The 17,280-nt window shown below is 37.9% G+C and overlaps 2 protein-coding genes across 4 annotated transcripts in view; one reads left to right on the forward strand and one right to left on the reverse strand.

The window, feature by feature from the left end:
• GFM2 (GTP dependent ribosome recycling factor mitochondrial 2) overlaps nt 1-10,216 on the reverse strand; it is a 59,510-nt gene extending 49,294 nt beyond the window's left edge. The window contains exon 1 of one of the 3 annotated variants that reach the window (XM_042988349.1): nt 9,822-10,216. The gene's annotated coding sequence lies outside the window, so the exon portion shown is untranslated. Of the gene's footprint in view, nt 1-9,023; nt 9,229-9,821 lie in introns of those variants that run through there. The other 2 variants (XM_042988344.1, XM_007079843.3) reach the window with 2 other exon arrangements.
• On the forward strand, nt 9,331-16,700 carry NSA2 (NSA2 ribosome biogenesis factor). Its single transcript, XM_007079845.3, has 6 exons — nt 9,331-9,443; nt 10,921-11,108; nt 11,201-11,351; nt 12,844-13,023; nt 15,390-15,582; nt 16,460-16,700. The coding sequence occupies exons 1-6, from the start codon at nt 9,441-9,443 to the stop codon at nt 16,525-16,527; spliced, it is 783 nt and encodes a 260-aa protein (XP_007079907.1). The 5' UTR covers nt 9,331-9,440; the 3' UTR covers nt 16,528-16,700.
• The last annotated feature ends 580 nt before the right edge of the window (nt 16,701-17,280 follow it).

The following is a 17,280-nucleotide window of genomic DNA, read 5'->3' on the forward strand; positions in this document are numbered from 1 at the left end:
TGCCTGTTTTCTCCTTTAGTATTTTGATGACCTCCTGTCTTAGGTTTAGGTCTTTCATCCATTTTGAGTTTATTTTTGTATATGGTGTACGAAAAGTGGTCCAAGTTCATTCTTCTGCACTGATCAGTTTTCCCAACACTATTTTTTTTAATGTTTATTTTTGAGAGACAGAGTGTGAACGGGGGAGGGACAGAGAGAGAGGGAGACACAGAATCCGAAGCAGGCTCCAGATCTGAGCTGTCAGCACAGAGTCTGATGCGTGGGGCTCGAACTCACAGACTGCCAAGATCATGACCTGGGCCAAAGTCGGACGCCCAACTGACTGAGCCACCCAGGCGCCCCTGTAGTTCTCCTTTTTAGTGGGATCTTTGGTTTTGAAATCAAAGTAATACTGGCCTCGCAGAATCAGTCTGGAAGTTTTCCTTCCATTTCTATTCTTTGGAATCGCTTCAAAAGAATAGGTGTTAACTCTTCTTTAAATGTTTGGTAGAATTCCCCCAGAAAGCCATCTGGCCCTGAACTCTTCTTTATTGGGACATTTTTGGTCTGTGATCCAATTTCTTTACTGTTAATGGCTCTGTTCAAATTTTCTATTTCTTCCTGTTTCGGTTTTGGTAGTTTATATGTTTCTAGGAATGTGTCCACTTCTTCCAGACTGCCCAATTTGTTTGCATATAATTGCTCCTCATATTCTCTTAGTATTGCTTGTACTTCTGCAGTGTTGGTTGTGATCTCTCCTCTTTCATTCGTGATTTTATTTACTTGGGTCCTTTCCCTTTTCTTTTTGATCAATCTGGCTAGGGAATATTCTACTTTTCTTAATTCTTTCAAAGAACCATCACCTGATTTCATTGATCTGTTCTGTTTTTTATATTTTAAGATCATTGACTTGTTCTCTAATCTTTATTTTTTCCCTTTTTCTGCTGGCTTTGGGTTTTATTTGCTGTTATTTTTCCAGCTCTTTTAGGTGTAAGGTTAGGTTGCGTATTTGAGACTTTTCTTCCTTCTTTAGGAAGGTGTGAATTGCTATATGCTTCTCTCTTATGACTGCCTTTGCTGCATCTCAGAGGTTTTGGGCTGTCATGTTTTCATTTTTAATTTCAGCCTGACTAGATTTTATTTCTTCTATCTCCGCAAAAAAGGATTCTTTGCTGTCTTCTATGCTTTTTTCAACCCCAGCTAGTATTCTTAACATGGTTCTAAATTCTGGTTCAGATATCTTATTTATATCTGTGTTAAGTCCCTTGCTGTTATTTCTTCCTGTTCTTTCTGTTGCGGTGAATTCCTTCATTTTGTCATTTTGGAGGAAGAAAAAATTAATAAAATAAAAAATATTAAAAAATTAGTAACAAAACAAAAAAATCAAACAAAGGAAGAAGCTAGATCCTAGGTGTGTTTCTGCTTGCTTAAAGAAGCTTGATAGAATACAGAAAAAAGGTAAAGAAAAAATGTTAAAGTTAAAAAAATTAAATAATAGAATAAAGTAAATAAAATGAAATAGAATAAAAAAATTTTTTAAATAAAAATCAAAGTAAAAAATTTTAAAAAAATTTTCTTTCTGTATCCATGAAAGAAAAAAAAGAAAACAATTTAAGCAAAAACAGAAGCAAAGAAAATGAACAAATGAACCAGCAAACAGAATGAAACCCGAATGAAGTTATATGCAGTCTCCCCTACAAATGAAACTATGAAGCACTCTGCATTCTGTACATTAAGCCAGTGGAGTGACTTGTGCTGATCTTCTGGGGGATGTGCTTGATGGGCGCAGTTGGGTGGGGCTCTGTTCTCCACTAGGTGGCGCTGCTTACCTTACTGGGGTGGCACATGTGTGCAAGCCCGGGAGAAGTGGAAATGGCTTCACCCAGCTCCCTCCTCTCTGTTACAGGACATTTGCGCTCTCACCCACCCGTGATCAAGCACCCCTCCTCCATCTCAGGCCTCTGTCCACCCCCTGTCTCTACCCTGTAAGCTGTCCGCCCACCTTCCAGGTGCCACCTCCCTCCAGAGTTTTATCTCACATGGGGTTGTGTTTCAAAACTCCACACTTGAGAGGACCCTGCAGCATGGACCCACACCAACCCTCTGGAAGAGGGTCTCACTGAGCGATGGCCGGGTGTCGGCTTGCCTCAGAAAACATTCACGCAATAGTGCAGCAGCAGAGTTTCAGAAATTATCGCAAACCACAACACACAGCCAGCATCAGGTTTTACTGCACTCTGGTATCTTTGTCCCAATACCAGCAAACGTGGCTGCTCTCCAGGGTCCACTGGGACCGTGGTCCAGGAGAGGCCATATGGCCTTTACCAAATGTACTCCAAGCAGGGGAACCACTTCTCCCCATGTGACACAGGGACCCCTCAGACCCTGCTGCCTACTCCTGGGGATTCATCCTAATTCCTCCCTAGAGCACCGCCAGTCACTGAGCTCTGAAACTTCAGACTCTGCTCTCCACTGTTAATAGAATCCTGGTGGTACTAAAACCCTCTACTTTCACCCTGTCAGTAGTTTTGGAGAACAGATTTCTTGTTCAGTCCCCTGCAAGTGTTTTCACTCTTCCTCTTTCTCTCCAGCTACTTTCAGAGAGTGCTTTTCTTGCACAATCCTGATGCACTGCACTATCCCCTTTTTTTCTGTGCTCTCTCCATGAAAATGGCTCCCCACCCTCCATGGCTTTTCTCTCCACCAGTTCACCTCTCTGTACCAAGTACCTGCCAAGTTTTGTGGCTCAAGTTATGCAGATTGTTGCGTTAATCCTCAGATCAATTTCCCAGGTGTTCAAAATGGTCTGGTGCTGATCTAGCTGCATTTCAGGGATGAGACAACCTCAGGGTCTCCGTGCTGCTCTGCCATCTTAACTCCTCCCCTCCAAAACTAAGGAACTTTAGTTTAAAAATATTTACTGAATTGATGGGGTGTTTGGGTGGCTCAGTCAGTTAAGCATCTGACTCTTGGTTTCAACCTGAGTCAAGATCTCACAGTTTCTGAGTTGGAGCCCTACATTGGTCTCTGTGCTGACAGCATGGAGCCTGCTTGGGATTCTCTCTCTTCCTCTCTCTCTGCCCCTCCCCTGCTCGCACTCTCTCTCTTTCTCTCAAAATAAATAAACTTAAAAATTAAAAACAAAACTATTTACTGAACTGAATATTCACTATGTTTCAAGTACACTATCAAGGCTATAAAAATTCATGGAAGTATCTGACACTGGGTGGGGAGCAGGGAGATAGACTGTGTGCTATGTTATACAAGAATCCATGTCAAAATTCATTATTCTTCCTCCTAAATCTGTTCCTGTGTCTTGGAACAGACATATTCACTAGCCCTCATTTAGGAAGTCATCAAATCCTTTTGATTTTATTTCCTAAATATATCTTGAATCCAATCCCTCTTCATTTCCAGTACCAAAGAATGTTTGCAGTATCATGCATGTTAGATCCATTCTAAAAGAGAACAGATTTTAACACAATAAAATACGAAAAAACTCACTAACAGGGTTTGACTTCACATTGCACTAAGAAACTACCACTTTTCAAAAGCCTGGTAAAGTCATGCACAATTTTCTGAAAAGACTATTAAAATACTCTTCCTTTTCTCAACCACCTATATGTATGAGGCTGGACTTACTTCAGAAGTTCAATCAAAAATAAAAAACATACATATATAGTAACAAATACAGAAGGTGATATGAGATGTCAGCTGTATTCTGTTATGCCCAAAATTAAAGAGATTTGTAAAACTAAGGCAGTGTAAAAGATTCCTCAAATGAAATTATTTTTGTTTTGGAAAATAATAGGTTATTTCTCATAAAACTGTATAACTTACATCAACAGTTAGTTGATTTACTATGTTTAAGTGAATTACTAAAATATTTTAAAGTTTTGTTTTAATATGTAAAGATTGAATATGAATTATAACACATAAACAAAACTCTTTGGAGTTCTGAATCATTTTTAAGGTGTGAAGAGCTCCTTTAGCTACATTTTTAAAACTTATTCCAACACCCTGTTTCCCCAAGTGAATGCCCATGATTATTTTAGGTTCTAAGAAAAAAAAATGATTTACCAAATATCAGAAAAACTAGCCAAGAGAATCCATTTTGTAGATAGTAATGCTTAAGAAGTTAAAATAATTTGCTTTAAAAGGTGAATTTAAGGAAAAATATTAAGGAAATAATAACATAGCTGACATTCAGATATGACCAGTCTCAAAAAGTAGTACTCAAATCACTGAAGTGGGATATAATGCTTTAATCCATTCTTTACACATATCCTTCAAATAAACAACATCCTCTTGTCACTTCCCTACTCAAAACATTTAAAGGTTCTTAATACAACAAAACCTGTCCCAAACTACCTTCATGACTTGTACTCTCCTATTCCCTACTCTAAACCAGGGAGCTGTAGCCAAAATTCCCCAGGAACACCATGCTATGGCATCTTTGTATGTAATGTCGCCACAGCCTGAAAGCAGTCCTAGAATCCCCAAGACCCCACACCTGGTAAATTTCCATTCAATCTTCAAGTCCCAGCTTGGAACCTTTTCCTAATTTCCTAGGAAGTTTTAATACCACCTTCTTTATGTTTTTATAACACTCAGAACTTATATTTACTCACGACATATAAAATATTTATAAGCTATCTCCACTACTGTGAGCTCTCCAAAAGGAAGGATCTTCCACTAACACTGCCCAGCACAATGCTATACTTTTTGATTTATTAAGTTGATTAGGGCCCTCCAGTGATTTTCTTCTTCCCTGTGGATCAATGATCTTCAACAAAAATGGATGCCTACTACTGGTGCTAGAAAGTGAATTATTCTATAAGGCCCAGACCTCCTTAGGCCTTGGAGAATAAAGAACTCACTAAATGTTTTAACACCTGATGGTACAAAAGCAATAATAAGGGGAAAAAAGGGGAACTACCCATTCTACATTACTAGCAACAAGTTACACTATGAACAAATACAAAGAACTCATGGTTTGTTTTTTAAAACATCAGTAGAGAATCATGCCTGTAAAACTTAATATACAAAAACAGAAATCATGGACCACTAAAGAACAACCACAAAATACATCAGTATGCAAGCAAAATGAAGATGATGTTGCTAAGAATCAAGTAATATATGAAAAAAGATGCTACAGCATCAAGTTCAAATGGTCTGTTTGCAGATGATATTTGTCACTGTACTTAGTAATCTCTCCTCAATTAGAAACTTCATTTCAGATTTGTGTCATATTCAATGTTTTTTAGAAAAATATCAAGTATGAATTAGCCCAATATGTTTATTATTGATTAATGTCAATCCCTAATATCTTTGCTTTTTCTCTTTATGTTGACTAGGTCATCTCATGCTATCAATCTAAACACTCGTTTTTATTTATTTCTAGCAGAAGTTCTAAAACAAATTATCTAAAGTGAGATACATTTTATCTAAATTTTAAAAATCAGTTCTAGACTTTAACTTCATTCAAGAAAAAAGTTTGCCCAATTAACTTTTACTCGCTAAAGGAAAAAAAAAAGCTCAGGTAAAGATACTCTTAAATTTATATCAACTGGACTGATAAAGCACTTCACAATTCCCCGGTTCATCTACATTTACTGCAGCAACACAGGGAGCTGGTTATCAGAAATAAAAAAAGTAAGTAACACATGATCCCCAACCTCAAGAAAAAGGTTAGCTTTAAAAATTCTATTCTGTCTCATGCATGTCACAGTAGTAACTATTTCATTCATGGCAATTTTTACAAAGGTCTTACCATACCTATTCTTTAAGGTAAAGAAGCTTGACTTTTTTAACCACACACAATCAATTTATAAATCAGCTTTCACAACCTCCGGACGTTTCACTTATAATCTCATCTATATCAATAAATTCTACCTAAAGTTTCATCCAGATCAGAAGAATGCACTTTTATGCTTCTAACTGCCAGCATGCAAACAACAGATAGCTACTATAGACTTTAACAGGTAAAAAGAAGTGATGATAGCCAATTTGGCTACTACCATATATATAGGAAGTAAGTTTTTCTAAAAGAGTTTTGCTGACATTAATCTGCTTAAGCAACCATTTTTAACCTGCAATCACAGCTGAAAGTAAGAACAAATGATAAACAACATAGCCAACCACTTTGCCTCCTCTATTTTACACAAATCAAAATGTGACAACTGCTTAACCTTTAGAACTTCATTTATTTTCTGTTCTTAATTCAAAAGGCAAAGAGTGCATGAGTGGCTTTGACAATCAGAAATGAAAAAACATACTGATGATCTCACAACTTAAACGTACTAAAAGTTTCCATAAGCTGAAAGAACTACAACAGGAAACAATAAGGATAAATTTCACAATGTTAACCAAACAAAACCAACACAAAAGGGTTCATACTGTATGATTCCTATTATGTAAAGTAGAAAATGGGCAAAGCTAATCCATTCTGCTACAAGTCTGGATAGTTCTTCTACTTGGGAGTCCAGTGACTAGAAAGAGGCATGAGGAGGACTTCTAAGGTGCAGGCTAATATAATTTCTTGATTCAGGTGTGAATTACAGGGTGTGGTCAGAGTCTGAAAACTCACTGAAGCATATGTCTATAGTATGCATTTTTCTGCGTGTATGTTACAAATGCAATGAAAGTCTTTTAAAAACTTTTCATAAACTTCTAATTATAATACAAACTTCAAGTGGACCCTTCCCTTGTGGTGCAAAGATCCTACTAGTTTAGAGGACTTGCTGGAGTCCCAATTCTGTGATCTGTAATATATCAGTTAAAATCTCTGAGCCTATCTTTCCATCTATAACACTACGGGATCAGTATGAGAATTAAGTTCATTTATTCAACAAGAATTTACTGTTGTTGTATCTACCACTGCCTTCTAAGTAAAGGGATTAAAATTTCTGATGCATAGGGGCACTTGTACCCCAATGTTTATAGCAGCACTCTCAACAATAGCCAAATTATGGAAAGAGCCTAAATGTCCATCAACTGATGAATGGATAAAGAAATTGTGGTTTATATACACAATGGAGTACTACGTGGCAATGAGAAAGAACGAAATATGGCCCTTTGTAGCAATGTGGATGGAACTGGAGAGTGTGATGCTAAGTGAAATAAGCCATACAGAGAAAGACAGATACCATATGGTTTCACTCTTATGTGGATCCTGAGAAACTTAACAGGAACCCATGGGGGAGGGGAAGGAAAAAAAAAAAAAAAAGAGAGAGGTTAGAGTGGGAGAGAGCCAAAGCATAAGAGACTCTTAAAAAATGAGAACAAACTGAGGGCTGATTGGGGGTGGAAGGGAAGGGAGGGGAGGGTGGGTGATGGGTACTGAAGAGGGCATCTTTTGGGATGAGCACTGGGTGTTGTATGGAAACAAATTTGACAATAAATTTCATATATTTAAAAAAAATTAATACAATACAATAAAATAAAATAAAAATAAAATTAGTGTACAAAAGACATCCTTAGGCTCATACTGTCTCTATCTTTTTTGGTGGAAATAGACAAAGGGAATAAATAAAATACATAGCATCTCATATGGTAATACGTGCTACAGAGAATTAGGAAAGAAAAATTGGGCAGTAACTGTAACCAAGGTCACTTACTCAAGTGACATTTAAATGACATTTAAGCTGAGAGAAGACATTTGCAAACGACATATCAGATAAACGGTTAGTATCCAAAATCTGTAAAGAACTTATCAAACTCAACACCCAAAAAACAAATAATCCAGTGAAGAAATGGGCAAAAGACATGAATAGACACTTCTCCAAGGAAGACATCCAGATGACCAACCAACACATGAAAAAAAGCTCAACATCAGTCATCATCAGGGCAATACAAATCAACACCACAATGAGATACCACCTTACACCTGTCAGAATGGCTACCATTAACTCAGGCAACAACAGATGTTGGCGAGGATGCGGAGAAAGAGGATCTCTTTTGCATTGTTGGTGGCAATGCAAGCTGGTGCAGCCACTCTGGAAAACAGTATGGAGGTTCCTCAAAAAACTAAAAACAGAACTACCGCAGGACCCAGCAATAGCACTACTAGGCATTTATCCAAGGGATACAGGTGTGCTGTTTTGAAAGGACACATGCACTCCAATGTTTACAGCAGCACTATCAACAATAGCCAAAGTATGGAAAGAGCCCAAATGTCTATCGATGGACGAATGAAGACGTGGTGTGTGTATATATATATATATATATATATATATATATACATACACACATATATATACATACATACACATATATATACATACACACACACATACATACATACAATGGAATATCACTTGGCAATCAAAAAGAATGAAATCTTGCCATTTGCAACTACGTGGATGGAACTGGAGGGTATTATGCTAAGCGAAATTAGTCAGAGAAAGACAAATATATGATTTCAATCATATGAGGACTTTAAGACAGAACAGATAAACACAAGGGAAGGGAAGCGAAAATAATATAAAAACAGGGAGGGTGACAAAACAGAAGAGACTCTTAAATATGGAGAACAAACAGAGGGTTCCTGGAGGGGCTGCGGGAAGGGGGGTGGGCTAAATGGGTAAGGGGCACTAAGGAGTCTACTCCTGAAATCACTGTTGCACTATATGCTAACTTGGATGTAAATTTAAAAAATAAAGTAAAATAAAATAAATTAAAAAACAAAACAAAAATAAATGACATTTAAGCAAAGAACTCAAGTGTGTGAAGCAATACCTGGGGGAAGTGTATTCTAGGAAGAAAGATTACGTAATGTATTGCACCTGAAAATGCACAAATGTCAGAATTAGGGTTTTAAAGAAAATAAATCACATTAGAAGATACAGCCATGAAAAACTGCCTCGAATCCATACACTGAGATTGAGGGGGAGGATGAAGGCCCTCGGGGCGGGGGTGGGGTGGGGTGGGGAATCCTTTCCTCCCCCTCCGTGGCTGGCTGTTGTATCCCACAAGGGGGCACGGTGGCCAAGGGGGCAGGGTCATAGGCACGCGGGAGTCGCACCGCGCGGTCCTCGACCCACCTGGCACTGGAGCGCATACCGGAGGTCGGCTTTTTCCCGCCAGGTGCTGAGAGTCGCCGGTGCAGACCGCGCCGAAGTCCGCAAAGGCCTCACCGTCACGATACACTACTTCGGCGAAAGCCCTAGTACCACCAGAAAGGAACTTCGAGCTTCCTCACCCACGTCCTCCGGCCGCCGCACTCCACCACTTCCGGCGGTGCACCACCCAAATGCCTCCTGTCGGCAACTTCCGCCCTTCTATCTAAACGTCAAAACCCCAGGTTCGGAACTGATGTGTCGCGCTTTCTCCGCACTCGGTCTTTTTAGAACTCTTTCCCGTCGGGGTGCGTGGAGTGAACTCGCGGGTCTGTGAGACCCGAAAATTGAGAGCTTCTTTGCGCCCCGGCACCTGCACCCGGCGGCTCTGCGGCTGTCACCATGGTGAGGGGGGTAGTTTCGGGCGCTCGGGTCGTAGGGCTACAGAGCTGGTGGAAGGCGGGGGCCCTGGGGCGGGGGCCCTGGGGTGAGGGGTGGTAGGCGGAAGGGAGGTACTGCTGAAGGGAAGGGTGGGCTCGGTTGAGTGAAAAAAAACTTGTTTGGGGGACACAGAGTCTGTTAAATTGCCGGCTTCGCCACGTGTTGTGTGTCGTCAGTGCCAGAGCCTAGGGATATCCCTGTGCTATAGACAGATCTTAATCCCTCTGCCGCCTCGTTTTATTGCTGAGGAAACGGAGCCAGGCATACAGCACAGATCTGCCACATCTGCCCTCTTTCTACTGAATCTTTAGTGTTTCTCTGCAAAGGTGTATTCCCACGTACCTTCCTGGTGGTTGCCGCAACGTTTATGTGATAGCGGTTGAAAACACCGCAGCTGATACGTAGTACCTGGTTGACTGTCACTCGGCATTATTCTCTGTGCTGGAGTTGACTGCGTCATTATTTTATTTTTGCAGTCTTAAAATACAAATGGACTGTGGCCACATGTTTAAAATAAAAGTGGCCATGTAAAATAAAACTGCCCCTTAAAAAGCAAAAGGGGATCCGAGGCGTTGCTGGTGACAGCAAAAGAGTACAACCACTTTTGAATGCAGTTTGGCATATGACCACACAAAAGACTTATGGGCGCGTGTTAATTCGCTAAAAACTGGGAACAACCCAAATACCCATCAGCTGGTCAGTATATCCGTACATGGGACTCAAGGCAGTAACAAGAATTGAGGTACTGATGAATGTAACAACGTGGGGGATCTCAAAAGCCTTAAGTGAAAAGCTACACGCAAAAGGCTACAAATTGTTAATATGTAAGTTTCTATGCTCTGCAAAAGGCAAAACTAGAGTAATATACTACATACAGATTGGAGGTGGAAAAAAGGATTGCTTTCAAAGATATACAAGGAAGTTTTCTGAGGTAATGGAAAGACTCTCTTACTCTGATTGTGGTGGTTACAAAACTGTTATAGTTTGTTAAAACTTAAAACTGTACACCTGCACCTTAAAAGGGCACATTTCATTATATGTAAATTGTATGTAAATAAAACTTATTAATTTTTTAAATAAAAAGGATAATGATGACGATATCGAAAAACCAGATTACTGATGTTAAGAAAAAAAAAAAAGAGAGAGAGAGAGATCCTGGAATCAGGTCATCCTTTTTGTGGGGCCAGTGGATTTTGGAAGTTCCTTTCAATGAACAGAAACTTTCACTGAGATTATTACAGATGTGAATCCTGATGCCTGATATCATCCAGGATCAAACATTTTTTAACTCACTTGACTAGGCTTAATAGCACAAGAGTTACTTAACCAAGTGAACATTTGGATGACATAAGGCCTTCTATACTTCATATGGTGCTCAGAAAGTTTTTTAACATAATTCTGTCATTAATTTTTAAAATCAATGTTTCTGGCATTGTTACAGCCACAAAACGAATATATTGAGTTACACCGGAAGCGCTATGGCTATCGTTTGGATTACCATGAGAAAAAGAGAAAGAAGGAAGGTCGAGAGGCTCATGAACGTTCAAAGAAGGCAAAAAAGATGATTGGTCTGAAAGCTAAGCTCTACCATAAACAGCGCCATGCTGAGAAAATACAAATGAAAAAGACGTAAGTGATCATTTCTTTGTTGTAACAAGTTAATGTCTTTTTAGTAATAGGTTTTAAAACGGATAATCTTGAATCTTTTTCTTTCTTGATAGTATCAAGATGCATGAAAAGAGAAACACCAAGCAAAAGAATGATGAAAAGACTCCACAAGGAGCAGTACCTGCGTATCTGCTGGACAGGGAGGGACAGTCCCGAGCTAAAGTACTTTCCAATATGATTAAACAAAAACGAAAAGAGAAAGCAGTAAGTAATGAAAATTGAAGCATTTATTTCTTTTTTGTTCAGGAGAGAATTACTTAAATTTAATCTTAGTTTTTTTCCTTCAGTTTAATTGGATACATGAAATCCAGCTACTATTCCCATTATTCAGGTATCAAAGTCTTTGTAAATTTCATTTTGTATTATTTAATAAAATATTTACTTTCTCATCACCAGAACACGTTAGTGTTTAACAGCTTTTTAAAAATGTATTAGAATACCACACATCTTTAGTGTAAAAAAAAGTACTTAAAAAGTTAGCAGTGCATCTCAAATTCAGAGTTTTAACAACTTCCTACATTTGACACCTCCTAGTGTTGTGCTCTTGCAGAGAAAGATACGACTGCTGTTTTTTTGCTGCCCTGCTGTGCTAAAATTTGTTCAGAAGTAGAATAGTGAAAAACCCTCTAATTGATTTGACTTAAATAAAAATTCAGAATTTTTAAAAACATTACTGAATTGCGCTTGTGTCAAATTAGGTTAAATTCTGCTAAAAACAGGAAAAGATATAGGTACTGTTTTTAAACACCTGTGGATAAATTGACAGAAATCTAGGTAGCAACAGAATATGTGGTATCTATATTTAAAGAATTTTCAGTCTCCAAATTTGATTTTAAAAACCACAGTTTTTTGGTGTGTAAAAATCTACATTTAGAATGGTATAACTTGAGTACCAAAACAAACTTTAGAGGTTATCTACTTAACCTCTCCTCATTTTACAAATAAAAAGACTGAAGTCCAGGAGGTTGTAAATCATTCTTCATGCTCACAGATCTATGAAATGGTAGAACTGCTTCTAGAACCTATGTGTTAGTAATAAGTCAACAAAAATTTTTAGTATTTTTTTAAAAGTTACTAAATACTTATTTTCCAGTGTTTATTTTGAGAGAGAGCAGGGGAGGGGCAGAGACAGAGAATCCCAAGCAGCCTCCTCACTGTCAGCACAGAGATCATGTGAGATCATGACCTAAGCCAAAACCAAGAGTTGGACATTTAATTGACTGAGCCACCCAGATGCCCCAAAGTCAGATTCTTTATACTGCCTTTCACTTTTTTCAAACAATTTGCATTCTAGGGAGGTTCAAAGTATGTGGTGATGATTTTGCCTTACTAGTAATAAAATCTAACCGTTCACTTGAGGTAAAAATAGATATATTAAGAGGTGGAAACAGTCTTCTAATTTTACATATGAACTATTTGGTAGTCAGCACATATAGTTTCAAGAAGTCACTGACTTATTACAGGTGGCATTTTTCATCCATAACAAGCCATTAAGATTTTTAGCTTAAGCAAACCATTTTATTTAATGTGTTCATAATATGAAACTTCATTAGTTCCAATTAATTCGGGGCTTGTGAGGAGACAGTACAGACCTCTAGGAACAGTTGAGCCAAAATCTTGTTGGTTTAGGAAAAAAATTTGATTTTTCATTCTCATTGCCGTTTACTAACAAATTTAAATGATGGTCTGTTTTTAGGGAAAATGGGAAGTCCCTTTGCCCAAAGTTCGTGCCCAGGGAGAAACAGAAGTATTAAAAGTTATTCGAACAGGAAAGAGAAAGAAGAAAGCATGGAAGAGGATGGTTACAAAAGTCTGCTTTGTTGGAGATGGCTTTACTCGAAAACCACCTAAATATGAAAGATTCATTAGGCCAATGGTAAGTCCCTTGAAGAGTGGGATGGACTAAATATTGGTTGCTGTGTTAAATTGGGTAAAGTAGAATTTCCTGAAATTGATATGAAAAGAGATTGAAAGACATTTTTTAGGCTGTTTTTGCTATTTTAAGTTATTGACAGGGATGGCTTAGGAATTTTCCTGTACTGTCAAGAATCTTGTCTTCATAAGAAACGAGATGAAAAGTAGTTTTCATTACAGTGTCAGTGGATCCTGATTTTTAAATAAATGGCATATTAGAATCTTCATTTTCCACATGAAGTCATTTTACTCATTCAGCAAGTAATCTATATACCTGACACTTGTTATATTTAAGAACAGTTCAAAAACTTCAGTAGGGACAGTTTTTTTCAAGAAGCAAATCCTATTTATTAGGGCAATTAATGCTTTTGAAAACAGTATGTAATCACTGGAAAAAGAATTTAATATAAGAGTGGGACTTTAATTTCCTTTGACACCAATGGTCAAAACCAGTCTCGTCCCCTTTCCCAAGATGTAATTGAACATATGGTTGACCCTTGAACAACTTGGGTTAGGGATGCCCACCACCTGCACAGCTGAAAATCCACATATAACTTTTGACTCCTCAAAAACTAAACTAATAGACTAATAGACTGTTGCTGGAAGCCTTACTGATGGCATCAACTGTCGATTAACACATATTTTGTATGTTAAGTGTATCATATACTGTATTCTTAAAGCTAAAGAAAAAGGGGCACCAGAAAAAAAGGGGCACTTGGGTGGTTCAGTCAATTATGCCTCTGACTCTTGATCACAGCTCAGGTCTTGATCTCAGGGTTGAGTTCAAGCCCCACATTGGACTCTGCGCTAGGCATGAAGGCTACTTAAAGAAAAAAAAATGTTAATATCATTAAGGAAAAATAAGTATCAAAAAAAAGTCTTCATGTAAGTGGACTTGTGCAATTCAAACCTGTTTTTGTGGGTCAGCTGTGTATTTTTGCAAAATCCCTTTAAACAGACTGAATTACTCTCCCCACTGGATATCTAACCTGCTTAGAAAAACAATCAGAGGAAGGTTGGCAGTGTTCCCATTTCTCAACCTGAATAATTTTTAACGGATTAAAATGTTGTTAAACAGTCTGTTTCTGTAAATTTCTGTCGAAACACAGCTGTGCCCTTTCATTTACATAATGTCTATGGCTGTGTTTTCCTGAAGACTTTTGAGTAGTTGCAGGAGAGACCATATGGCCTGCAAAACCTAAAATGTTCACTATCCCTTTACAGAAAACCTTGACCCGTCCCTGGATTGTATCATGGATGCCTCTTATTTTGATTTCATATTCATAATCTCTTAAATCTAGTTTGGTAACTTTATCAGTTCTGTAGGGAGAGAATATACTGGTCATGTTGTTCTAGGCTTTCTGTAGCTTGACAGGTAAGTCTCTTATGGTGCATTAGTCAAAGGGCATTCCCAACTGTGTAAGTTTATTACAAGCTTCATTAAAGAGTCCATTACTAAGTACTTGATGTACCCTTACCCCATACGTGGAAAAATCAAATTTAAGAGACTGCAGAGTGTTGTGGCTTCTAAAGTGCTACACCCCAAGAGGCCATATCTAGGTGACTGAGTGACTGTGGTCTCTGTAAAAGATGTCTGGGCTTTCTCCAGTCTTTGACCAGTATTACCATCAATGAAAAGCTGACAGTCCACCCCACCTTTTTCATCATGTAAAATAGCTAAGGTATATAGAGACATGCCATTTAACCTGGGGAACAAGTCATTTCACATGTCAATCCTTATGTTATAAAAAAAAAAAAAAAGGGGGGCACCTGGGTGGCTCAGTCGGTTGGGCGGCCGACTTCAGCTCAGGTCATGATCTCGCGGTCTGTGAGTTCGAGCCCCGCGTCAGGCTCTGTGCTGACAGCTCAGAGCCTGGAGCCTGTTTCGGATTCTGTGTCTCCCTCTCTCTGACCCTCCCCCATTCATGCTCTGTCTCTATCTCAAAAATAAATAAACGTCAAAAAAAAAATTAAAAAAAAAATGGGAGTTGTAAGGTTATAATGCTTAAATGAGCCATTTGTACACTTCAGCACAGTGCCTGGCATATAGCAAGTTCTCAGTAAATGTACGTAACTACAGAGGAAAATCTGAGTATGATGCTAGGTAAAGCTCCATGGTAACAACTCCAGGAGTATGTGTTTGGAGTTTTTCCCCCATGTATTTATCAGGTTTGTAGTCTGTAGAATTTATAAATATTTAATTGATGCCTTAAGATTTGACATTGTTCAATCCATGAGGATTTTTGTTGGGGAAGACCATTGGAAAAGCAGATGATTGCTCATCGTTAACATTTTAGACTCGTAACGTTTTTGTGTTTGACTTATTAGGGCTTACGTTTCAAAAAGGCCCATGTAACACATCCTGAATTGAAAGCCACCTTTTGCCTGCCAATACTTGGTGTAAAAAAGAATCCCTCATCCCCACTATATACGTCTTTGGGTGTTATTACCAAAGGTACTGTCATTGAAGTGAACGTGAGTGAGTTGGGCCTTGTGACACAAGGAGGCAAGGTTATTTGGGGTAAGTAAAGTTGTGAATATGGGGCTGCTGCTATTATAACCCTAAAATTGAAATTTTTAAGTTGGTAGGAAGTATGTAAGCAAATTTTAATGCAGAATTGCTGGATAAGTAAAAATGATGTAAATCAGACTTAAACTTATGAAAAATACTTCTGTAGACACAATAGTTATGAATGTGATTCTTTTTAGTTTGGATTATTGATATCAGTTTATAAAGTGTACTAGATTTTTAGATTTATGGCTGTTTTAAGAGAAACTATGAAAGAAGCAGATGGAAAGTTACAATTATAAGTAACATATTGGAAGGAATTACAATTCCCCCAGGAATGGGGGAAGGGAGACCTACATCAAACACATAGCCACACTATTTCAATAATAATTAAAAAACAGAAAGACGCCATGCCTCGTTTTCTTGGTTTTCTGCTTTTAGTGTCCAGGTAAGCTTTAATGTTCTTCAAAATTGAAGAGTACACTCTGACTTCTTGATTGAGTCTTTATATGAGTCATTAACTCCTACTTCATATTGGCAGACATCAGTTTTAAAATTGGTTGCTAGATTAACTTGAAACTTAATGAAAACTTACTGCATTTTCTAGTAAGAAAAGTGTGTGGAAAAGCAACAATGCTCAGGTAAATCCACAAGGGCTTGTTAATACAACGTACTAACAGAATGGAGCTGACTACTATTTGTAGAAGTGTAACAACAGTATGTAAAAATTGCCTCCAGAACTTGTTTGATTTTGAGTGATTTTGTAAAATCTCATTGATCCTACTATCGTTTATTTTTTTCTTTCTTAAAAGTGTCCATTAGAAATATTTTGGACAAAGTTAATTTTTATTAGCTAAATCTCTCCTTTTTCCCACGTTGTTTTCTTCAGGAAAATATGCCCAGGTTACCAACAATCCTGAAAACGATGGATGCATAAATGCAGTCTTGCTGGTTTGACAGCACTTTCAGACAAGTAACTCTTGACAATTACTGAAGACTACTCACCCGTTAAGAAGATACTGTTTCTGTGGTGGTTCTCCAAATACTGCCCAACAGCCTTACATATCTGCAGCCTTCAAGAGAACTATTTATTCTATTGTAAGAAACATTAAAATAGGCTTATTTACAAATTGGCCTTTATTTTTTAGTCTGTTGAGCATTTAGGCATTCATAAATCTGAATAATGTTTTAAAAAGCAATTATAGAGGAGCTGGGTAGCTTACTCAGCACTCTGTGCTGACAGTGCAGAGCCTGCTTGGGATCCTATGTCTTTTCTCTGCCCCTCTCCCTCTCTCTCTCTCAAAATAAAGATTTAAAAATACATTTAAAAAAGCTTTAAAAAAGCAATTGTAGAAGTATCTTGGTCTGTATCTGCATTAAGAAGTGGATACTCAGCAATGCAGATTTTTTGTTACTGGAAAAATTAATATAGTTGAAAACACCTTTTATCATAAAGGTTCGTGCACACTTAAAACTAAAGCCTATGCTAGGAAACTGTCATTTCTGAGACCTTACCTGAAGTCTTTTTTCTTCATTAATCCTAAGAAAGGTAGTGTTAACCCCTGGTAACCTTTGTTTATAAGGTATTTAAAGTACAGGAGAGAAGGCACACTACAGTAAATAGAGTTCAGAAAAATCTTTTCACCTCTAGTTTTGTTTTTTACACATTTTTTCTTCCTCTCAGTCATGTATACTTCTATCTACTAGGAA

This window comes from Panthera tigris, chromosome A1, assembly GCF_018350195.1.
Source record: "Panthera tigris isolate Pti1 chromosome A1, P.tigris_Pti1_mat1.1, whole genome shotgun sequence".
NCBI classification, from domain to species: Eukaryota; Metazoa; Chordata; class Mammalia; order Carnivora; family Felidae; genus Panthera; species Panthera tigris.

Bases quoted from the DNA above. Each gene is read 5' to 3' on its own strand.
- NSA2 (XM_007079845.3), top strand. The intron at 11,109-11,200 runs GTAAGTGATCAT...CTTTCTTGATAG, and splicing joins AAAATACAAATGAAAAAGAC to TATCAAGATGCATGAAAAGA. The intron at 15,583-16,459 runs GTAAGTAAAGTT...TGTTTTCTTCAG, and splicing joins AGGAGGCAAGGTTATTTGGG to GAAAATATGCCCAGGTTACC.